The sequence below is a fragment of the Chiloscyllium punctatum genome, chromosome 3 (genome assembly GCF_047496795.1).
Source record: "Chiloscyllium punctatum isolate Juve2018m chromosome 3, sChiPun1.3, whole genome shotgun sequence".
Taxonomy (NCBI): domain Eukaryota; kingdom Metazoa; phylum Chordata; class Chondrichthyes; order Orectolobiformes; family Hemiscylliidae; genus Chiloscyllium; species Chiloscyllium punctatum.
The window spans coordinates 132,429,637-132,455,144 of NC_092741.1; the positions used below are offsets into that span (position 1 = coordinate 132,429,637).

A 25,508-nucleotide genomic window follows, 5' to 3' on the forward strand; every position below is an offset into this window, starting at 1 on the left:
AAGGAAATAGCTTCACTATGTTTATTATAACTTGAGGCACTTCAATTAGATCAACCCACTATCTTCTACATTAAAACAATTCAAGGGTCTGAAATGTCTTGGGACATCTTGGATTGTAGAAAATGCCATGAAAGTATAAATCTTATCTTTCTATATTCAAAGGAATATCACAAAATATATGCCATCATCTTCACAAGGTAACCAGTATAGTTCGTTTAGATCCACATAAACCTCCCTAGCAATGCCATATATCCTTCCTGAAATATGGTGTTTAAAACTGAACACTGTTTGAAAGGGGTCTGATAAAAACTTTATCCATTGGGTGCATAAATATCTTGCCTTTCCATTTCAGCCAAAATGAGATACAGGTCAGTATTTCATTAGTGTTTTTGATTAATATTTGCACCTGTACATTGATTTTTATTAATTAGTACATATGGATTCAACATGTGTTCCCTTCACCAGATGTTAATGCTTGACGATAAAAAAGAAAACAAATTTATTTCTCAGATCCAAAGCGATTGCTCTCTCATTTCTCCACACTGAACTCTATCACCTTTTGTTTTGCCTAACCTCTGTAATGCACCAGGCCAAACCCCCTTCAAATATATCAAAGAGATAGCCTAAACTCTAACTTTTCTCACTTAAAGGCAAATTTAAGGTGCTGTGCTCCAAATGTAATTGAATTGGTTACACTACTGGCTTTAAGTACAACAGACTTTATTTTTACTCTACAGCTAAACTAACAAACAATTGGAAGATTACTTGATATAACTTTAACTTTATTGGAAAATTTAACAGAATAGTGGATTATTTAACTACTAAAAAGCAACTGTTCCAACATGGTAACATCCCACAAATGCATCCTTGGCAAAGGCAAATTCAGTAAAATTGATTGTTTCACTTGGTGTTTCTCCAATCCAGGAGGAAACAATATTAAGAAAATATTCTGGCTGACAGAGAGAATTCTAGCTTTTAGCTGTAGCAAAGAGAGAGAGAGATGTAGCAGCTTTCACAACCACCTTCCAAGAAACCACTGAAAGTTAATCTAAACCTTGGATCTTTGGGAGTCTGACTTCATGCATTCATGCAGCTTCTATTGTTCAAACTTAAAACAAACCCCAAGGTCTCACAAGTTCTTTACTTTGTTGCCTTGGAATGGACAAAATATAGTTCTGAAAGCCTTAGTATCGTCACAGCACTGATTCTGGAAGGTAAGTGTTGTGGAAGGGAGAAAGTGATTAAAAAGGGATGAAGATCGCAAGGCAGAAGGAGATGGTTTGGTACAAACAAAGAAGCAAAATAGCTGCAGAGAATGTGTATAGGAATGATAGAGGACCATTACCAATAGCTCAAGACAGTGGTTATACTCTGAAAATGTTGAATTCATTGAGTCTGGAATGTTATAGAATGTCTAATTGAAAGGTGAGGTGCTGTCCTTCCAGCTTATCCTGAGCTTATTTGGAACAGTCTTGCAAAGTCTTCCCTACTTCTAGAGAAGTTCATCATCATTTTCCTATTCCCTATTACACCTCCTGTAAGTTTATCTTTCTCTTTACTTGTCCCGTGACCATCTCCTTTTGGCTTGGACTATCATCATTTCTGCCATTTAATCTCTTCTGCTTTCACTATGTTCCTGCCTTGCTTACCTCTGCAATTGTGTGACACACAGAAACAGAAAATATGAGCAACTGTAGGCCATTCAGTCCTTCGAGCTTGTTCTGCCATTCAATATGATCATGGCTAACCATCCAGTGTAGTATCCTGTTCACCTCACACCCTTTGATCACTTTCGGATCATGTTACATCTCTAAACATTTTCCAGTTCTGGCTAAATGCATTGACCTGAAGTATTAATTCTGTTTCTTCTTTTACAAGTGCAGCCTAAACTACTCGTAAACAAAGTTTTTCACTGTACTTCGGAACACGTGACAATAAATCGATCAATCAATAATGATATATACAGTGTTTGTTTTGCTTATATGTCATGACCTACCAATGATAGAAGATAACCATGCTGACTGCCTTTGCTTAGATCATAATTGTTAAAATACTCTGTCACTTTATATTCATGATCAACTTCACCATGATTAACATTAGACTAATTTGTGGTAAGTTTCTTGTTTCTCTTCATACTTCCTCAATAAGTAGTGTAGCAATAGCTTTCCAGTCTGAAGGTGCTACGTCTGAATCTTGAGAGAATTGGAAACTTATGACTATTGCATATGCAATTTTTCAATCTCTTGCTTTCAGTACATTTAAGATGGAAACTCTTCGGTCTGGGAGAATGATCTTTCTTGAGTTCCATTATTTTCTCCATTACCATTACTTCTAGTTGTATTAAATTTGATAAGTTCCCCCTACTTTCAACAATTTGAAGGTTCCCTTGTATTACTGCAAATTTATGTGAAATAAAAGTAAATGGCAATTATTTTTGTCATGCGGTCAGATTTTCTTTTTCTTGAGCACAATGGCTGTTGCAACAATGTTATTCAGTGTTATCAGTAAGATCTCTGATTAAACAAAACTGACCTCAGAATAATTGAGTGAATTCATAGTAGACGGAGTTGCGGATAATATCCTGGAGACTTTGGCACTGAATCTAACTTGAAAAAAAAAATTCCTGAGAATCACTGTATAATTATTGTAATGGTGCAAACGATCCAATTTCATGCCCATAGCATAATATCAGAGAGAAAAAAAAAGTCCTAATCTGCTAGAACAAATGCATGTCTCCAAGGCTGTGTTTGCATTCCATGTTATGTTCTGTATAAAATGGACCATTGGTATTGGCTGTTTGGAACACAATAGCACCTACTGACCTTTATTTCTGGCCTCCATTCTCATCATGAAGTAGTTGGAAAAGGCAAGATGTGCCAGAAAATTAAGATGGTAACACACCCATCTGAGTAAGAACAATTGAATTTCATAGAATTCCCTACAGTGCAGATCGAGGCCAGTGCAGCAACCCTCCCACCCAGACCCATACAGCACCCTATCCCTACACTTACCATAGCTAATCCACCTTGCCTGCATATCCTTGGATACTACAGAGCAATTTAGCATTGACTAATCCACCAAACCTGCTCATCTTTGCCTGTGAGAGAAAATCAGAGTACCCGAAGGAAACCCATACAGACACAGGGGGAATGTGCAAATTCCACACAGACAGTGATCCAAGGGTCGAATCAAGTCTGTGTTGCTGATGCTGTGAGGCAGCAGTGCTAACCACTGAGTCACTGTACTGCTCCTTTTCCTGCAATAAGAAACAACAGGTAGCACCAGCCCATTATATTTTGTCTCTGACTGGTGACATGGTTTTGAGGAGTGCTCTTTTCAAAATCAACAGTCCACTTTTCTCCACATCATGACATCAAAGTTGAAGTGCCAGGATAGAGAAAGTATAATGTGTACTGTTTTAATGGAGAGAGTGAAATGGTCATCAGGTCAATGTGTCTCCCCTAATCTTAATTTTCTTACTTCCCTAAATAAAAGATTCTCACTAACTCCTTGTGGGCCATCAGGCAAGCCATATTATATCTGTTCCCTGCACTAGAGGAATTTGGCTTTAGTTTTTCTGTACTTTGATCAATAAGTCTTTCTAAAAGTCTAATCTAATGCTTCTTTAGATATCATCTCTATAGGAATTCAAAATACTCATTCATGTGACATTAAAATTTTGGATTAACTTGCCAATCTTAAGAGTTTAAATTTGCTTTGGTTCCTGCAGGTCGTTGTATTTCCCTTCAATTATTTATACTATTCCCAGTAGATAAACTCACTTGTTCCAATATCAAGCAAACCATTGAAAAGATTGTAGAGAAAAATTAGCAACATTGGTTTCATTTCCAGTGCCAAATTGTCTTACAAGCAGGAGTAGGATATGCTCCATTGTTTGATAATCTGGTGTAATATAATCTTTCCTTTTAGTCGTATAATTGAAAGTGGGTGGGTGAGCTACAAGAGGTAGGTATGGGGCGCATTATGGGGTGAGGGCTGAAGGAATATTTCACTGTAGTCTCCTATTGGAGAGTTAAGTTACGCATTTGGATCTGGTACCATCACACCTTTGGTGTAGGTAAAATTTCCTCTGGCTTTGTGAAAAGGCATTCTTGAGTGTAAGAAGTGCATGAACCCATTGGGATTTGCAAAGTTCCAAAAAAATGTAGAGTGGTGGAAATATTGGCTTTTCTCTCAGGGCTCCATCTCTACTGATTGTTTACTGCTCTCCCCTTCCTGAGAAAATGGCTCGGCATTCTCTCCACAGATGCTGCCAGACCAAGTAAGTTTTTCTAGCAATTTCTGTTTTTGTGACCTTGGTAACTGTCTTAATTCTCAACACTTCACACAAGGAGTTCCAGCAGTACCTGGACTGGCTTGCAGCCTCCACACAACTTATGGGGTATCGGTCTATCACTGATCCTATCTTTCTATCTTACCTTGCATTTTAGCAGGTGAAATAGTTCTTAAGTAATGGGATGGCATTTTCTTGCTCTCCCTTCAAGGCTAGAGCAATGCTGTCTGCATTTCAATTAATATCGTAGCTTAAATGAAATGCCACGTTGCAAATTAGGAAATTGAAGTGATGCAGACAGATCAGGTCCTGTGCATCATTTATAAATTGTTTCAGTGTGCATTAGATATATTGCAAGAATAAGAACAGATTGATCAATGTTTGTGAAGTATGAGAAAATTGAAATCATGGCTTTGCATCTGGTATTTACAGCTATTCATTTTCCCAGGCTGACCTTTACCCACTCCTTTGTCTGCCCAACTGCCTCTCTGTCTCTCCCCCTTCCCTTCCTTCCTCCCTCCTGTGGCTCCACCTCCACCAATTGTTGACTTTTTTCCTCCTCCTCACCAACCCAACCCCCCCCCCCCCCACACACACACACACACATACACACACCCACAGCACATAAAGCAACCGTTTCCTAGCTATATTCTGAAGAAGGGCCACTGGATCTGAAACGTTAACCTTGCTTTCTATCCACAGATGCTGCCAGACCTGCTGAGTTTTTCCAGCAATTTCTGTTTTGGTAACTGATTTAGAGTGTCTACAGTTCTTTTTTTGTTTAGCAATTGACAAGGTATCCATTTTGACACTTTGCTCCAAATTTTTGTATTACCAAAAAATGAAAACAGGGCAAAGTCCAAAGCTCCTTCACCGTTGTGACATTTTAACCAGTCAATTGTCCATTAATCTCTTTAAGGGAGGAAAGTCAAGCACCTGATCAGATGCCGTTCTTTTCCCACCAACACAGGACTATTTTAGGTTGAAAATCAAAGAGGAATTAGTTATACATCTCTACAATGTTGCAGTAAATGAACAATGATTACCCTGTATCCATGTTGAATTTGGATGACTACAGCAAGGAAATACCAATTGTTACAATCTGATAGAAAACTGTGGAGTAGGCAGATAAAGATGGACAAAGGCAGCAGTTACATGGTAGCATCACCAGCTGCAAAGTCCCCTTGAAGTTGCATAATATCCTGACCTGCAACTTTATTGCTGTTCCTCCAAGATAGCTTAGGTGAAAGTATTGGAACTGCCTTGCTAACAGCACTGTGGCATCCTTACACCACATGGATGCAGTCGAGAACAAAGAACAATACAACACAAGAACAGACCCTTCAGCCCTCTAAGTCTGCACTGACATGTTTTGCCCTTCCATACTAAAATTGTCTTTACTTACAGGATCTGTACACCTCTGCTCCCTTCCTATTCATGTATTTATCCAGGTATTTCTTGAATGCTGCTGTTGTCTGCTTCCACCACCACCACCACCTCTGCCAGTGCGTTCCAGGCACTCACTACCCTTTGTGTGAGAAACTTGCCTCGCGTGTCTCTTTTAAAGTCCGCCACCCCTTGTCTCCCCTAGTAATTGACCCCTCCACCTTGGGGAAAATGCCTCATAATTTCACTCTATCCATGCCATTCACAATTGTATAAACTTCCAACAGATCGTCTGTCGAACTCCTGTGTTCCATTGAAAACAAACTCCGTCTATTCAAGCTCTCTTCATGGCTAAAATCCCCCATACTAGGCAACGTCCTGTTAAACCTTTGCTGTACCCTAGTAAACATCCAAGAAGATGGCTAACCACCATGAGATGTGTAATAACTGCTGGCCTTGCCGGTGCCACTTGCATTCCAAGACTGAATTAAAAAAACCTCTTCTGTCCCTGATCTACAGCAATTTGAAAATGCCTGAAATTTCAGGAGTATGACACAGTTTTGTGACGAGTTAATCTGTGTAGATGTCCTTTTACTTCAGTAGGACCATAGTACAATCATAAACCAGAGCGTGAATGGGGTGCTTACTGCAATAATCTGATAAGACTACTAGTTATTGATTAAAGATGAGGAAGAGCCACAACAGGCAGTGTACTGAGATTACACACACACACACACACACACACACACACACACACAACTTTTTGTCCCTTGCTACTGACCACGGCAGAACTACACTTTACTCAGTGTCTGCGTCTGCTCTCCAGCTGATTGACTTTCTGCCAAATTTCCAGGCGTTCTGGTTGCTGTCGGCTAGTGACATGTTATTGAGGCCCAGCCATTGAAAATCAGCTGGACCTCCTACAGACGCCACCAGATGGGCCTCCTGCACACTGGGCAGCTTTCCTGCTTGGGGATTCAAATTCCAATCTTGATCTCAGCTGCAGTCTCGTGGAGACTTGCCAACTGGAGGTGAGGCAATCCATCACAGGGAAAGCCACAAGTAAGGTGTGGTTGGCCTAATATAGCAGGTGGGAGGTTGAATTACAACAATCGGGACCTTGTCTGATTGTGATTTCATTCCTTTTCTCCCTCGCTCATGTTTTTTTCTGTAACTGTGACCTTCGCTGTCTCCCACCTTTGTCCTTCATCGCCCAGATCCAGCTTACAATCAATAGACCTTGGCCAGCTTACTAACAGAAGTATTTGCATGCTGTTGGAGATAATGTGATTTCACAGTTGCAAAGCTGCTACAGTACTATTAAAATGAGCTGTTAAGAATGAAAAGTCACTAAAATCGATAGATACGTTATTTAACATTATCTTACTACATTATAGTTGAGTCTGTTATATACTCCTTACAAATCTTTGCATCAGCTTAAAGATGCATGGTCACTTTTAAGGTAAAACTACAGATTAGTTCCAAATCAATCATCTTAATCCATATTGAAAAAAAGACTAAGAATGTGCTACAAGGCATGAACACACTGAATCCTCAATTCATTACACAAATGCTGAGGACAAAGCTCGAATTGTTTACGTAATAATCCAGTGCAGGAGTGGTATATATTTTTGTAAAGCAGCATTTAGTTCACCTGAGTGTGAATGACGTTTTATCTGTTATGGCTACTGAGGCATTTTTGTTTTCTCTGTGGGCTCTGTTGTAACAGAAAGATGGAGTTTGGATGTTTTTCAATGTTCTCTTCAAGCTTCAAGTTAGACATTATAAACAAAGATAATGGCCCAGATTTTGCAGTAGAATTAATAGTGTATCTGACAGCATTCACTGCTTTACATGAGAATTGGGCAGCATCGTGCAAACCACCCATGTACAGTTGACTGTAGGAATCAGAAAGATGCTGTCCACATTGCCCTGCTTACCCCATTGTTGTCAAATAATAGTAACTGTAACCAAAACAGAAATTGCTGGAGAACTTAGCAGGTCTGGTGGCATCTGTAGAGAGAAGGCTGAGATAACGTTTCAGGTCTGGTGACCCTCTTTCAGAAAGGTCTGTTTTTCTGATTTTGGCTCAGATTTTCAGTAGCTACCTTTTTTTTGTTTAAAAGCAATAAAGATTAAGTTGCTATGGTTTTAACAGACCATAGAGCTGTTTTCTCATTAGGGATAGGCAACTGGTGGTGGTTTAACCTGAGGGTCACCGTTCTCAGGCAAGGTAGAAGTTGTGAAGGGCAGTTCTTCATGGTAACCTCAGTTAGTGTGTAAATTGTTGGGTGTCACTCTGTATCGCAAGCCAATCACCTAACAAATTAAGCTAAACCAACCCCCCTCACTATCCAGACTCCATCAGAAATAGTTGGGTATAGCCAATTGCAGTGCAGCCTTTAAGAGTGTGGTAAATTTTAATTACTACCAACAACTACTTTGGTTCTGAAAATGAATGCTTGTGAATATAGAATTTCATTTATTCAGATTTTAATTTTTTTTAAAGACTTTAGAAAAAATTTGCACAAATGTCTGTCTCCTATCTCTCGCTCTCAGTTCAATCTTTTTTTTTCACTTTCTGTGGCAACTCTGACATTGGATTTGTTCCTCTATCTTGTATTTTCCTGGCTCAGGCTTCACATTGTTCATTGACAATTATATAATCAAATTGTTAAGCTTACAGCCTTCAGAGGACTCACATCCAGTGTGTACATGTTGAATCTCTGATTCACAGTGCAATAAAAAAGTGTTCTGACAGTGAAATGTGGTAATGTGGTATAATTCTGCATGTAAGTAATTCTAAATGTTTTAATATTGTGATTAAATACTCTTTTTCAGTAAGATTTCATTATGTACTCCCTTGCTGACAAACAATATCACTATTTTTATGTTATTATACCTGTTGAGTATTTCCAGCATTTTGCTTTTGTTCTATTTTCATCTGTTCCCTGGATTTGAGATTTTGCAGCAAAGAGAAACAACGTCTTTGTTTAGCTGCCAAGTATCCTCAGATGCTCATGACCACTTTCTCCTGGTGACTCCTACAATGAGGGAAAGCTCAGCACTTCACATTTTTAGGGACTGCCAATTTAAAACTGAGATGAGGAATTTCTTCTGAGAGGTGAGAGTTTTTGGAACTCCTTACCACAGAGAGCTGTGAGGGCAGGAACCTTATGCATATTTAAAGTTGAGGTATATCCTTGATCAGTTGGGGTATTTAGAGTTATGGGGAAAAGGCAAGAAAGTGGAGGTGAGAAATGCTAGGTCAGTGATGATCTGATTGAATGGCAGAGTGGGCCTAAGGAACCAAATGACCTAGTCCGGTTTCTTTTTTATAGTCTTTTGATCTTCTGGTCTAGGGTGTTGCAAAGGGGACAGACCATAGGGAATGCTGAAAGGGGACAATGTGATTAGTGTGTCATCATGCTGATGGAAAGGGTGAAGGATAAGCCATTAAATGTAGAGGTGAGTGGAGTTGAAGTTGAAGACAAGAGGGACCCTTGTGGTTTTGGGAGGGGTAAGGGTAAAAGCAGAGAAGCATGAGGTCACTTGGACATGTTGGAAGGTCTATTCAAATATGCCAAGTGGGGAAATCTCAGCTGAGGGAAAAGGAGAACATTTTAAAAGCAGTGGGATGAAAGGTGGCAGCATTGGAAGATATGATGGGAATTCTGAAACCAGGAGAATAGAATGGAGTCATTGTGGGAAATTCACATTTTCTTATTTCTTCGCTATATCCATTACCACTCTTCATCATAAATATTTTGGTATTTAATCTTTTTTCTTGTAGATCTTTTTCCTTTTCTGCCTTCTCCCTCCTTCTGCTAGCATAACAACTTTTACATCTGTATTTCTATCTTGCTAGGTCTCGTCAGAAAGTCAAAGTTGTTCTGGACCAGACCAAACCCCCTCAAACTATATTAAGAAAGGCAGTCTTGACCCTAACTTTTTTTACTTCAAAGACAAATGCCTGGCTTAGCATTCCACATGCAATTAGATTGGTCAAACTACCATTCTTGAAGAAAAACACACTTTCTTCAGACGCTATAGTTAAAATACAGCAAAAGAAAGGAGAAATTGGAATAACTTAAGGCTATTGAACAAGTTAACAGAATTGTAGGTTGTTTAACTACTAAACAGTGACTGTTCCAATATAGCAACATCTCATAAAGACATGGCCTAGGGCTATCATCACTGGACTTTTAAATCCAGAGACCCGGTTAAAGTTCTGGGGGCCTAGGTTCAAATCCTGCCATGGCAGGTGGTGGAATTTGAATTCAATAAAATTCTGGAAATAGGAGACCAACAATGACCATGAATCCATTGCTGATTGTTGGAAAAATCCATTTGGTTTACTACTGTCCTTTAGGGAAGGAAACTTCTGTCTTTACTTAGTTGGACTACATGTGACTCCAGACCCACAGCAGTGCGGTTGACACTTAACTGCCCTCTGGGCAAATAAGTGCTGCCCTTGTCAGCAATGCCCTCATCTTGTGAAGACTTTTTTAAAAAGAAACACTCTTGGCAAAGGCAAATTCAGGAAACTAGGTTGTCTCACATTACAATTCTCCAGTTGAGGAGGATTCACCTCAAGACAAAACAGTGAAAAAGTAGCAGGGGGAGGTGTACTGTAGCTTCCTAATCCAGTTTCAAAACCCCAGCAACTGCTACTGAAAGACTAAAACTAAAAAACCTGTTTCAGTGGGAATGTGACCCCACCCATTCGGGCTGCTTCTATTGTTCCAAATTTGGAAAAGAACCCCAAGGCCTCACAAGTTGTTTACTTTATGGGCTTTGAAGCAGACTGCTTGATCTTAACCTTCATTAAAATAAAATATACCTCCTAAAACCATAGCATTGTCAAGCGTGTTGTGTAAGAGTGGAGTTACTTATAGCCCAGATGAGCTAGGGATTTAGGCTCTCTCCTGAAGCTTATCCAACCAGTGCACCTCATGTTTATTTTCGAATGATTCAGTAGTTAGTATTGAGGAGCAGGAGCAAAATATTGAGAATATTTTGACTTCCTTCCAAAACCATCAATTCTAACATCTTTACTGTTGATCAGGCTGAAGTCAGCGCACAACCCAGAGCAGGAGTCAACTCAACACAGGGGCTACTTTGATCTGTGTGGCTGTTCCATGCTAGACACTGCATTTGTCAACAGAGTCCATCAATAGAATCCAGGCATGATTTCTGTCCTAACACATTTTTGTGTACGAGTCATAACCGCATTAATAAATTTTTTCCTTCATTTAGGTTCAAGGAGCAAGTCTAAAAGGTTGGAAAGAAGTCACCTCACTTTTCAACAAAGATGACGAGCACAAACTGCTGACTGACAGTGAACCTAAATGGTAAGTAGTTTCACCATTTCATGTGGGGATTGAAAACAATTATGGCTTTCTAAACGATTAGATGAATTAATTAAAATAGTTATCATTGATTTCAGCAAATCGGAGAAAATGGATACAATAAGAATTTGCTACAAAAAGAGAGCAATGCAGTAACAAAGTTGGAAAGGATTAGGGATGATAAAAATTGAGAACTGGAGCTAGCAATGGGGAGACAAATGATTTGTATCTGTAGGTGAGAGAGTTTCATCACTTATTTAAATATAGAAAATAATTACAACATCTTGAAATAAAAAGTAAAGGAACTCTCTCATTTGCAGATACAAATTAATAATCTTCCCCATCTCTAGCTCCAGATCTCAACTCTGATCATCCCTGATCCTTTACAACTTTGTGACCGCATTTCTCTCCGTTTATACCAAATTCTTATTCTATCCATTTTCTCTGATTTGCTTTTCTTGTTATGAAGTTACAGTTAGCAGCCAGTGCCTGCAATTATGAAACTTCACACCTTGAGATATGGAGAGACCCAAGGGGAATTTCGAATGTCATAGCAACATATTTTTATTCTCCTATATTAGTGTTTCCCTGTCTGTTGATTCAAGCCTGTGACTACTACTTTGAACAAACCTTAGCATCACCCATAAATAATTCCAACGCTACGCATCCATCTCCTCCTCCGAAATATTGCTCACCAATAACACCAGCCATACTGAATACCACCTGGAAATCAAAGATCCTGACTGTAGCCATAATGCTAGTCACATTGATCTTCCTCCGTCACCCTGAAACTTTCTGAAAATAGCTATTAAATGCAGAACAATATTGCCCTCATCACCCTATCAAAATTGCAAGCTGATCAATAACATTTATTATGTTGACGTTTTGAGTCATAGAATTCCATACAGTATGGAAACAGGCCCTTTGGCCCAACAAGTCCACACCGACCCTCCGAAGAGTAACCCACCCAGCCCCATTCCTCCTACCCTATATTTTACTACTGACTAATGCACCTAACCTACACATCCCTGAACACCATAGGCAATTTAGCACAGTTAATTCACCTAATCTGCACATCTTTGGACTGTGGGAGAAAACTAGAGCACCCAGAGAAAACCAGAGCACCCAGAGGAAACACACACAGACATGGGGAGAGTGTGCAAACTCCACACAGACAATCACCCGAGACTGGAATCAAATCTGGGTCGCTGGCACTGTGAGGCAACAGTGCTAACCACTGAGCCACCATGCTGCCCCAACTATAATTACCATACATAATAAAAATGTTAAACTCCACCAACACTTTGAATTAATTGCTGTACATAATAAAATTTTGTATAGAATGACAAAGGATGATGCTGTACTTACATCTGACCCATACAACATTTCATAATTTTTAGTTACTCAACCATGCTGAGGCCATAAATTTTCATACTTGTGTTTAACATGTAAGCTTACATAATAAAAAAATGACATGGATATTTCAGAGTTCTATACACTTTCATAGTGACTGAAGCAGATTGTAACTGTTATTGTTGTCCAGATCATGCTATTTAAAATTTTCATATATATTTGGATAAAGTGCTGATTAAACTTCAAATTTCCTGAAATGTTATCATTATCATTTTCTTAGTCCATAGATTTCTAGTATGAGATTTATCAATATCTCAAAATATGTGAATATCAATGTAATTTTCTACAGATGTCCACACAGTTATATATTTGCTTCATCCTGTGCTGTTGGTTGTAAATGGTTTCCTCCACTTATACCAAAAAAGCAAAAGTTTCCACATGGATAACAACTTTCAGGTCTCCTTTACAGTACTACCCTTCAGTTCTATAATGGAAAGCTTCTCATAATCTGGTGGTAACCAATGTGAGCATTCAGGTCATGATTTGTAACCAAGTTGTACTGAACTTCAGTAAAAACATTGAAGTCCAGAAACTGTAGTGATGGTGCATATCTCCACTCATTCCCCACCCAAATGAATCTGTCTGAAATACTGGGAATTGAACCATTTGCAATATCAGGATTTTGGAGTGGCACCTTTCTATCTAGATAGTCACAAATTCAGTAGTTGTTACCTCTTATCATGATACTACTTACTGCTAGGTTTTATATTTAATCAGAAATCGATCTCTCCTGGAACTTTGGAATTTAATATTTCACTCTCAAACCCATTGCGTTGGTCACATTTCACAGTAAGTGAAGGTGTGATGAAGTCAATATAGAAACCAAGGCTGTCACTTAAAGTCAGATGCTCTTATTCCAGGATGGTTAAGGAAAATTCCTTCTCGGTGTTTCACCATATAGCCCAATTGAATTATTTGTTCCAATTTTAAGTGGGAAATGAATGCACAACTACCTGACTCAAAAAGAGTGCTACATTTGATTCAAATTTGACACTTTATAGCAGCAGAATAATATTTCCAAGTGGAAGTTCCACTGATCTTGGAAGTTTTGACCCAGGAGCCATAGACTCATAGAGATGTACAGCATGGAAACAGACCCTTCGGTCCAACCTCTCCATGTCGACCAGATATCCCAACCCAATCTAGTCCCACCTGCCAGCACCCGGCCCATATCCCTTCAAACCCTTCCTATTCACATACCCATCCAAATGCTTCTTAAATGTTGCAATTGTACCAGCCTCCACCACATCCTCTGGCAGCTCATTCCACACATGTACCACCCTCTCTGTGAAAATGTTGCCCCTTAGGTCTCTTTTATATCTTTCCCCTCTCACCCTAAACCTTTGCCCTCTAGTTCTAGACTCCCTGACCACAGAGAAAAGACTTTGCCTATTTACCCTATCCATGCCCCTCAATTTTGTAAACCGCTATAAGGTCACCCCTCAGCCTCCAACACTCCAGGAAAAACAGCCCCAGCCTGTTCAGCCTCTCCCTATACCTCAAATCCTCCAACCCTGGCAACCTCCTTGTAAATCTTTTCTGAACCCTTTCAAGTTTCACAACATCTTTCCGATAGGAAGGAGACCAGAATTGCATGCAATATTCCAACAGTGGCCTAACCAATGTCCTATACAGCTGCAACATGACCTTCCAACTCCTGTACTCAATACTTGCATTTATCAGAATTAAACTCCATCTGCCACTTCTCAGCCCATTGGCACATCAGGTCCAGATCCTGTTGTAATCTGAGGTGATCCTCTTCGCTGTCCACTACACCTCCAATTTTGATGTCATCTGCAAACTTACTAACTGTACCCCTTATGCTCGCATCTAAATCATTTATGTAAATGACAAAAATTAAAGGACCCAGTACCGAGCCTTGTGGCACTCCACTGGTCACAGGCCTCCAGTCTGAAAAACAACCCTCCACCACCACCCTCTGTCTTCTACCTTTGAGCCAGTTCTTTATCCAAATGGCTAGTTCTCCCTGTATTCCATGAGATCTAACCTTGCTAAACAGTCTCCTATGGGGGACCTTATTGAACGCCTTACTGAAGTCCATATAGATCACATCTGCTGCTCTGCCCTGATCAATCATCTTTGTTACTTCTTCAAAAAACTCAATCAAGTTTGTGAGACATGATTTCCCACGCACAAAGCCATGTTGAGGCTGTGTAACAGGTGTTCTTTGGAGTTGCAACATGCTTCTTGGTGAACTGAATATCTGTTAAATGCTTTCATACAAGGTTGCACACATCAATATGTTGGACTTGTCCACAGCTACCATGAATGTACCTGGCATCTTGAAAGAAGGTCTGGTGATAATGGAGGACAAGTCCACTAGTTGCACTTGTGGTACTCCTTAACTAAGCGCATAATGGAACATTGGCTAATATGTAAGACATCCGTAGCTCAACCCTTGGTGACCAGTCCTGTGCCAGTCTGACTATATCCTACTATAGAGGTATATCTTCCAGAGCCTAAGATTTCTAAGTTATCCAGTCCTCCTTTTCTGCACATCTTGCTGAAGTACCAGTTTTCTTCATGAAAACCAAACAATTTCCTTTATATTGCAATGTCAAGCTTTTATGAATAGAAACTATTTTGAATTCTGCCCTAAACTGATAACAAGATAGGACTTCATTGTCCAAGTGATTTCAGGAAACTACCCAAGTGCTACTTTGGGAGTTCTGAGACAGTAACATTTGTATTAATATCTATTAATATAACTGTACAAATTTGTATAATGAAATGAAGTTGTGTTTAACTTGCTGATGGCCAGCAAAATTGATTGGACTGTCCCAATGGCTCATACATAATGCAGCACCACAGCATATTGAGTATTGAGATGCTGAAACCCAATTTCTACATTACAATGAATTAGGTTGGATGGACTGCATAGAAGGAAACAGTCCGAGGAAGACTACTTTACCTTGGTGTTTTCAGGCTTGGTGATCCTTGATGCCTAGGCACAGGAATCTGGAGTAAGCCATTCAGCTCATTACTCCGTTCTGGGGGCTTCCTGCCTCTATTCCTGATGAAGGGCTTTTGCCCGAAACATCGATTTTCCTGCTCCTTGGATGCTGCCTGACCTGCTGTGCTTTTCCAGCACCACTCTGATCTAAACCCATTCACCTCATCAGACTCCCTCACCATTCAATATGGTCATGGATGAATGGACACTTCAATGCCTTTTATTCACCCCATCTCCATACATTTGCATGCTAATGGTAATCAGCAACCTATCAACCTCTACCTTAAATATAATCAAAGACTGAGTCTCCACAGCCTTCTGGGGTAGACAATTCCAAACGCTCACAACCCTCTGAATGGAATAATTTCTCCATATCTCAGAACCAAGTGGCATTCCGTACTCCCGCTAGCTTTTCTTTGGCACACAGACCTCCGAGGTTTGTGCACACAATGAATTCCAAAACCAGACATCAATGCAGTGACCTATCAATCAGCATGTACAAAAGAATGTAGAGGGAATATTGGTGGTACCCACTTGTATTTTTTAATTGCATTGCCTGGTTTCACTCACTCCAACATCTACCCTGTCTAAACCTTAAGTATTTTGTAGGTTTTCAATGAGATCATCCCTCATTCTTGGAAAATCTACAGAATGCAGCACCAGTTTTCCCAATCTCTCTTCATCAGACAGTTCCTCCATCCCAGGAACAAGTCTAGTAAACCTTTTGTTACTCTTGCTGTATGGCAATAGTAGCTTTAATGAGATAGAGACCAAAACTACACATAATATTTCCCATGTAACACGCTCCTATACAATTGAAGCAAGACTTCTCCACTCTTGTACTCCTGTATTCAAGTCCTTTCTATGGGAAATGGAAGATCTTCCTCATTTGGCTGTTAATGGTGAGCTTCATAGACCTTCCTTAACAGGCAGGAGAAAAAGCTAGAAAAACAAAAAAAAAGTTCCTTCACAGTTTTACACATCTGTTCCATCATCTTTTCAGCTTGGATTTGACTTGTATTCAGGGACTAGCATTCAGACATGCTCATAAGCCTGTTGTACTTTAGAAGTAATAATTGTGCTTGAATTATTGGCACTAGTGCTGAGTCCAATCCAGTCCATGTCCATATATCAGTCCAGAACAAATCATTCCCAGTTACGGACTGCTCTGTAACCAAGATGAGTAGAATTCTAGGTTTAGAGTGAGAGGGGAAAGATTTGAAAGGGACCTAAGGGGCAACTTTTTCACGCAAAGGATGTTGTATGCATGGAATAAGCTGCCAGAGGAAGTGGTGGAGGCTGGTATAATTACAGCATGGGTATACGAATAGGGAGATTGGCAAATGGGACTAGATTAATTTAGGATATCGGGTCGGCATGGACGATTTGGACCAAAGGGTCTGTTTCCATGTGGTACATCACTATCTCTAAGTCGGTGTGAGGATCTTTTGGAAGTTTGTTATTTATAGATTACAATTATTTTAAGCTCTGAAATTGCAAGAGTAATTTTGCCTTCTTTTGCTGTGTGGTAAATCTTCAACATTGGCTAGAATGTTCGTTTTATACTCTTCCCATTGACCATAATGCAACTTTTAATCAAACCCTGGAAAACCTCACCAAGACTCTGCTCCCTCACAAGCAATCCATAAATATTCATTCTGATGCACTGGAAGCTTATAGAATAGAGTCCCTACAGTTTGGAAACAGCCCTTCAGCCCAACAAGTGCACTCCGACCCACCGAAGAGAAACCCATCCAGACCCATTTTCCTACATTTACCCCTGACTAATGCACTAAGCCTACACATCCTTGAACACTGGGGCAGTTTAACGTGGCCAATTCACCTAACCTGCACATCTTTGGATTGTGGGAGGAAACTGGAGAAGCCGGAGGAAGCCCATGCAGACAAGGAGAGAATGTGTGGACTCCACACAGACAGTCACCTGAGGCTGGAATCACACAGGTCCCTGGCACTGTGAGGCAGCAATGCTAACCACTGAGTCACTGTGCCACCCTCTTGGGCTTGAATGTCTGACATGGATATTGGCAGTTACCCTCCTAGTTACTCTCTTCTGTTCCTCATGTATAAAAGAGGAGTGCAGAATGAAATCAAGTGACACACAGTGAAACCAGTGTTTCTCCTGATCCAGGTAGCTTCCTGTTAAGCAGGTTAGGATTAAATTGGCCCCAAACTGAGCCTGTGCTCCTAATGTGCACATTGTGTGAGTTTCACAATTTTCTAACCACTGAGCATTTTTAAATCCTGTTGGGCCCATTGGACCATGTGACCCTCTCCAGCAACAATTTAGCTCCGCCTACTCCTCGACCCTTGCCTCAAGAGTCCTGTAAGTGTTTTTCTCTTCAGATACACACGCAATTCACTTTAAAAAGCTGCATCTGAATTTGTTTCCACTTGTCTCGGGAGATTATAAACACTTAACTGTATTTTTTTGTGTTGCCTATGATTCTTTAGTCAATTATTTTAAATCTGTGCCTTTGTTTCTTTTCTTTCATTTGTGGGATTGGTTGGTTGGGCCAGTTGGGCCAATGTTAATTGCTCATCATGAGTTGCTTTTGAGAAGGTTATGCTGAGATGTCTTCCTGAACTGCTACAATCCACTTGATGTTGGGCAAGTCCATATTGCTGTTAAGAGAAGATTTGTTTATTAAACTTACTAGTCAATAGGAATAGTTTCTATTGATTGTGTTGATCCCTCGTGATTTTGAACACCTCAATCAGTTCTCCTCTCAACCATCTCTTCTCCAGTTTCTCCAATCCATCTGTGTAACTGCATTCTCATAGAACTTTTCTGCATCCTCCTTAAACCCTTTATCCCGTTTCTAAAGTGTGATGGCCAGAATTAGACACAGCTATCCAGTGAGGTTTAAGCCAGTGTCCTCTAAAGGTTCAAATCAACCAGAAGAAAGTGAGGACTGCAGATGCCGGAGATCAGAGTGGAGAATGTGGTGCTGGAAAAGCACAGCAGGTCAGGCACCATCCAAGGAGCAGGAGAATCAATGTTTTGGGCAAGACCTCCTTGCTAAATCTGGCAACGTGAATTTCCAAATACATAGACAATATTCATCAATGCAAAGTCAAAATCAGTGGCAGTCTGTGCAGAATGTTTAGCATGCCTGGTCTTTCATTGTCATGTTCACTGGCACCAAATGGATAAAATGCTTTCCACCGACAATTTGACCAGAATAAGATCATAAGACCTGGCCAACAGCAACATTTTCTGTTTAGAAGTTTAAGTTTCTCATTTAATATGATCGATGTGGTAGTGACATCCAGAAACAATTCAATAATGCTTAAAGCCAGAGTGAGAATTTCAGTTTGATTCGCACATATAGGCAAAAGTGAGGACTGCAAATGCTGGAAATCAACGTCTAGATTAGAGTGATGCTGGAAATGCGCAGCAGGTCAGGCAGCATCTGAGGAGCAGGAGATTCAACGTTTCGGGCTATATCGACAGTGCTCCTCTAAAAACAAAAGCCATTAAGCCTGATGTTCGATGGAATAACTGCACAGAGGCCGGGTCCAATCACCAAGTCAGCCCTTACCAGTGCACAGTACTATGGCTATGGCCAGCTAGCTCAGAGTCAGTCCTCAGCTGAAGAGGTTCGAATATCCTGGTTTTATATATACAGCACACAATCCCTTATCTGAAATGCTCAGGACTAGCTGGTTTTCGGAATTCAGAATTTTCAGATTTCAGAATATTCACAGTTTTATGGTGAAATGTTAAAAAATCTTACCAGAGGTGCAGACTCACTCAGTAAAACAGGCCCTGAGACAGAATCGAGGCCTGCCATTTTACAAGGGAGAGGAGCAGCAAAGCCAGACCCCAAACCCTATCATTCAACCAGTTTACAGGGAGATGAGGACAAACCTCAAATCTCTCTCCTAGTTATATTAGTCATTCCTATTTGGCCCACATTAACAACCCCAATCAAGAATCTCATAGGCCATTTGGTCCTAACTTTCTAATTTATGAATTTTCAAAAACAATACAACTAACAAAATAAATTCTTTTGTTCAAGCTGCCCCACGACCTTGAATTCATAAGAGAACCTCTGGTTGAATGGTTGAGTAGAAAAAGCTTTGTTGAATTGTTAAGTAATAAATATATTCTCGAATGATAGAATGAAATGTTCTTTAAATAGGCTGATTGAATTTTTCATGTGTCCTGAAGCATGCAGTTATATTGTCACTTCTGCATTAATATAAAATTGCTTTGAATGCATGTTGATATGAATATGACAATATAATTTGGGAGAGCACTCCTGGTTGACCACTGAGTATAAAGAACTCAAGCTATATTAGACTTCTTCAGACAGTCCTATCCCATCACCTGCGATGTAAATTCCACCTGTTGGGAAACCACATTGTGAGACCCGGATTGAGAGCTTTCAAAACTTTGGTTGGAGTCATTTTAGTGTTCTAAGAGTTGCTCCATGTTTTTCTAGTACTTCCAATTAGCATAGAGTATTAGTCTCCTGTAATAGTTTGGTTGATAATTCTATTAAAAAGTTCCTCACTGTCACATCTAGAAAATGCAAGTAGTCTTTCCTGATCCAATTTGATATTTTGATTTTGATTTGATTTATCATTGTCACATGTACCAAGGCACAGTGACAAGTATTGTTTTGCGTGCTATTCAGACATCGATACATCAGGTTTAGTCTGCTTCCTGAATTCAATGACCAACTCCTCTCCGCTAACATTGAGGGAGAAATCACTGTCTTCTCACAATGCCACTAAGCTCTCTACCTCTTTCCTGTACAGTCTTGACATTGTTTGAGATCCGACCTACTACAATGGTGTCATCAGCAAATTTGTAAATGGAGTTAGAGCTGAAATTGGTCACACATTGTATATGGAGTACAGTTAAGGGACTGAGTATGCAGCTTGCAGGACACCATTGTTGAAGATTATTGTGGACGAGGTGAAGTAGCCTTTCCTTGCAGATTGTGGTCTGGTCAGAAAATTGAGGATCCAGTTGGAGAGGGCGGAGCAGAGTCCTGAGTCTAGGAGTTTGGACATAAGTTTGTTTGGAATTATAGTTTTGAAGATGGAGCTAAATTCAATTTAGCGACTTTCAGGAGGTACTGTGTGCTACTGGAAGTATAATGAGCAGCATTAGTGTCTGTGGTTAGCACTGCTGGGACCCAGGTTCAATTCCAGCCTTGGATGACTGTGTGGAGTTTGCATGTTCTTGCCACATCTGTGTGAGTTTCCACTGGATGTTCTGGTTTCCTCCTACAGTCCAAAGATGTGCAGGCTAAGTGGATTGACCATGTTAAATTGTCTATAGTGTCCAGGCTAGGTGGATTAGCCCTGGGAAATGCAGGGTTACAGTGATAAGATGGGGGCTGCTTTGAGGGTTGGTGCAGATACAATAGGCTGAACAGCCTCCTTTTGCATTGTAGAGATTCTATGATTAGTTAAGTTACTTTCTCTTTCGGCGTTGTTATCAGTGTTCAACTTGACAATCACTTAAGCATGTCAGGTAAATAAAACCTATTTGAGGTACTGATTTTTGTCCTTCATTGATAAAGGCAGCACAGCCAAATGTGGATGGAATTAATAGCTCAGCCCAGCCAATATTCCTCAACCTCCCTGGTACATTGCATAAAAGCAGAAAGGCTTCACACTAAAATGCTGCCAAAATCAAACTGTATAAACTGCTGATAGAACACTGGAACTGACCAATTCAGGGAAGAAAGATTTACATTTACATGGTCCCTTTCATGACTACCAGATGTCTCAATGTGCATCTCCTCAGTTCTGCACTGGAGCATCTTTGCACTCAAGTTATAGAGAGAGACTTAGATCCACAATTTTCTGTGTTGGGTAAGCATTCCCCTCTGTAACTAAGCATCCCCACAGATAGGATAGAGGTTTGGTCAGCTCTCCTACATCTGTAGCTGTTCTGGTGGCTTCAGTTGTGGACTGCTCCAATTTAGGAACGTAAGCGAGCAGTTCAGCTATTCTAGTGCCAGTCCATTGTTGCCAGCAGAAAGAACGGAGGCTGGTGCTAGAGAGGGCTGAGTCTGACAGATGGGAGAGCAATTAAATACTGAAGCAGTAATCAATCAATAATACAATATGGGAACCCATGATTAACTAATGTTTCCTTCATCTACTAAAGTATGGGGTGTCTCACCTTCATTATGGTGAATATTTTAAGTTCCATTGTATTTGTGCTCTCAGCTTTACAGCTTTTAATCTGGATCTATTTCTAATTAATGAAACAAGCCCTTTTCCCTAGAGATCAATTGTGTTTTGACTGTTGTTGACCTTGGAGCTGTGATAACCTCACCAGCCTTCATCTCTTGTTGGTATTTTCTGAGTACTGTAGCAGAGGGAGTGGCTGTGCATGTAATGCTTTCTTCTCTTACACCTCAAAACTTGGGGAGAGGCCAGATTTTTCTAAAACAGAACTTCAGAAGAATAGATAAAAATTTTGTGAGGCATTTGCTTATTAATGTCAGTCCTGTCCAACTACTCTGTCATTTGTAAATTGTATCTCGTAAGTATAGCTTTACAGATGCTTATGTCTTAATCTCCCATCTGCTCAGTTTGTCTTTTAGTTCCTAGTTTATGCTGGTTATTCACTGTTTCTCTGATGTAGGCTCTACAATTTCTCCATTACCCTGTGAACAAAGGCAGTACATTCCAGAGCTTTTAACATCATCTTCTGCATCATTTAACTGTATTTGTATTTCTTGTTTTATTATCTGGATAGTAAAGATATCAAAACACTGATACACAAATGTTAAAAAAAAGCTTTTTTATTATACCATCAGCATTAACTTTCCATTATATGATACAGAAGCTGGTTGTCAATTTTAACAATATTCACTGACAAATAAAGCTTTGTTGAATTCTGTTTAACCAATTCTGCATGTAATGAGGGAATCACTTTACTAATGCTTTGCTTTTCTTATGCTTTTTTTATATAATGGTTAATCTGCAGGATAAAGTTTGCTAGTTAAATTCCGGTATTGGAGTCATTTCCTTAAATTATGTGGGCTCATTGAAAGCTAGTCCACGGGCCATCCAGAATCCTGACAGTTCAAGAACGCAGAGGTGTCAACCAAATCTCGGCATCTGCATGTCACAGAATTGTTAGTGTTGAAGATGACCATTCAGTCTAATGTGGCAGCACCAACTCTCCTAAAGAGCATAAGACCATAAGACATAGGAGTGGAAGTAAGGCCATTTGGCTCATCGAGTCCACTCCACCATTCAATCATGGCTGCTGGGCACTTCAACTCCACTTATCCGCATTCTCCCCATAGCCCTTAATTCCCCGAGACAACAAGAATCTATCAATCTCTGTCTTGAAGACATTTAGCGTCCCGGCTTCCACTGCACTCTGCGGCAATGAATTCCACAGGCCCACCACTCTCTGGCTGAAGAAATGTCTCCGCATTTCTGTTCTGAATTTACCCCCTCTAATTCTAAGCCTGTGTCCACGGGTCCTAGTCTCCTCACCTAACGGAAACAATTTCCTAGCATCCACCCTTTCCAAGCCATGCATTATCTTGTACGTCTCTATTAAGTCTCCCCTTAATCTTCTAAACTCCAATGAATACAATCCCAGGATCCTCAGCCATTCCTCATATGTTAGACCTACCATTCCAGGGATCATCCGTGTGAATCTCCGCTGGACACGTTCCAGTGCCAGTATGTCCTTCCTGAGGTGTGGGGACCAAAACTGGACACAGTACTCCAAATGGGGCCTAACCAGAGCTTTATAAAGTCTCAGTAGCACAATGGTGCTTTTATATTCCAACCCTCTTGAGATAAGTGACAACATCGCATTCGCTTTCTTAATCACAGACTCAACCTGCATGTTGACCTTTAGAGAATGTTGACCTTTATGAATTTTAACTTCCTGCCTTTTTGCGCTGCACATTGTTTCTATGCAAATAATCATCTAATTGACTGATTCACTTGAACCTGCCTTCACTATGCTTGCTGGCAGTACATTCCAGACCCAAACCACTCACTGTGTGAAAAAGTTCTTTTTCCTGTTGCATCACATTTTCTTCATTTGAAAATTAATGTAAATCTGCACCTACTCAATTTCCCCTCAGCTTTCTCATCTATGAGAAAATGATGAAGAGGAGCTGGTGTTGGACTGGGGTGGACAAAGTGAAACAACACAGATGATACTCCAAGAGGTTTGTTCGGCAGCACTAACTTTCGGAGCTTATTTCCGAAAGCTAGTACTTCCAAATAAATCTGTTGGACGATAACCTGGTGTTGTGTTTTTTTAACTCTGCAAGAAAAACAGTTCCAACTTCTGAAAACTGTCAACCATCTAAGCTCCTCATCCTTGGAATCATTCTCAAAAAAACTTCTGTACTCCCATTCCAAATTGTTCATGTCTTTCCCAAAGAGTGGTGGCCAGAACAGTACACCTATTCCAACTGAGATCTATTTAGTGCCTTTTGAAGGTTCAGCATATCCTTCCTCATCTTTTTCTCTATGCCACTATTAATCATTTTATAGTTTATTAACCAAGTAAATTAGTACCTAATACTTTTCTGTAACAGACATGTCAGTAAGAATATATTAATATTTCTATTAATATAAATGGTGTTAATTGTATTAGTATAAAAGGTTTGCGTTGTCTGTTTGTATCTAGCTAGCTATCCTCTCTCATCCCTTCATGCTAACTTAGAGTGATAGAGATGTACAGGACGGAAACAGACATTTCGTTCCATGCCGACCAGATATCCCAACCTAATCTAGTCCCACCTGCCAGCACCCGGCCCATATCCCTCCAAACCCTTCCTATTCATATACCCATTCGAATGCCTCTTAAATGTTGCAATTGTACCAGCCTCCACCACATCCTCTGGCAGCTCATTCCATACATGTACCATCCTCTGTGTGAAAAAGTTGCCCCTTAGGTCCCTTTTATATCTTTCCCCACTCACCCTAAACCTATGCCTTCTAGTTCTGGACTCCCCGATCCCAGGGAAAAGACTTTGTCTATTTACCCTATCCATAATTTTGTAAACCTCTATAAGGTTACCCCTCAGCTTCTGACACTCTAGGGAAAACAGCCCCAGCCTGTTTAGCCTCACCCTATAGCTCAAATTCTCCAACCCTGGCAACATCCTTGTAAATCTTTTCTGAACCCTTTCAAGTTTCACAACATCTTTCCGATAGGAAGGAGACCAGAATTGCACGCAATATTCCAACAGTGGCCTAACCAATGTCCTGTACAGCTGCAACATGACCTCCCAACTCCTGTACTCAATACTCTGACCAATAAAGGAAAGCAAACGAAATGCCGTCTTCACTATCCTATCTATCTGTGACTCCACTTTCAAGGAGCTATGAACCTGCACTCCAAGGTCTCTTTGTTCAGCAACACTCTCTAGGACCTTACTATTAAGTGTATAAGTCCTGCTAAGATTTGCTCTCCCAAAATGCAGCACCCTGCATTTATCTGAATTAAACTCTATCTGCCACTTCTTAGCCAATTGCCCCATCTGATCAAGATCCTGTTTCAATCTGAGGTAACCCTCTTCGCTCTCCACTACACCTCCAATTTTGGTGTCATCTGCAAACTTACTAACTTGTACCTCTTATGCTCACATCCAAATCATTTATATAAATGAGGAAAAGTAGTGGACCCAGCACCAAACCTCGTATCACTCCACTGGTTACAGTCCTCCAGTCTGAAAAACAACCATCCACCACCACCACTCTCTGTCTTCTACCTTTGAGCCAGTTCTGTATCCAAATGGCTAGTTCTCCCTGTATTCCCTGAGATCTGACCTTGCTGACCAGTCTCCCATGGAGACCCTTATCGAACGTCCATATAGATCACATCTACCGCTCTGCCCTCATGAATCCTCTTTGTTACTTCTTCAAAAAACTCAAATCAAGTTTGTGAGACATGATTTCCCACGCACAAAGCCATGTTGACTATCCCTAATCTTGCCTTTCCAAATACATGTAAATCATGTCCCTCAGGATTCCCTCCAACAACTTGCCCACTACCGATGTCAGGCTCACTGGTGTATAGTTCCCTGCCTTGTCCTTACTATCCTTTTTAAAC

General features: G+C 40.3%; 1 protein-coding gene across 5 annotated transcripts in view; it reads left to right on the plus strand.

Moving 5' to 3' along the window:
• Window positions 1-25,508, plus strand: part of LOC140465034 (testis development-related protein) — a 63,432-nt gene that overhangs the window by 23,954 nt on the left and 13,970 nt on the right. For all 5 annotated transcript variants that reach the window (XM_072560859.1, XM_072560884.1, XM_072560868.1 and 2 more), the window contains one exon: window positions 10,940-11,034. In XM_072560859.1, coding sequence (XP_072416960.1) covers window positions 10,940-11,034 — 95 coding nt within the window. The remainder of the gene's footprint in view (window positions 1-10,939; window positions 11,035-25,508) is intronic.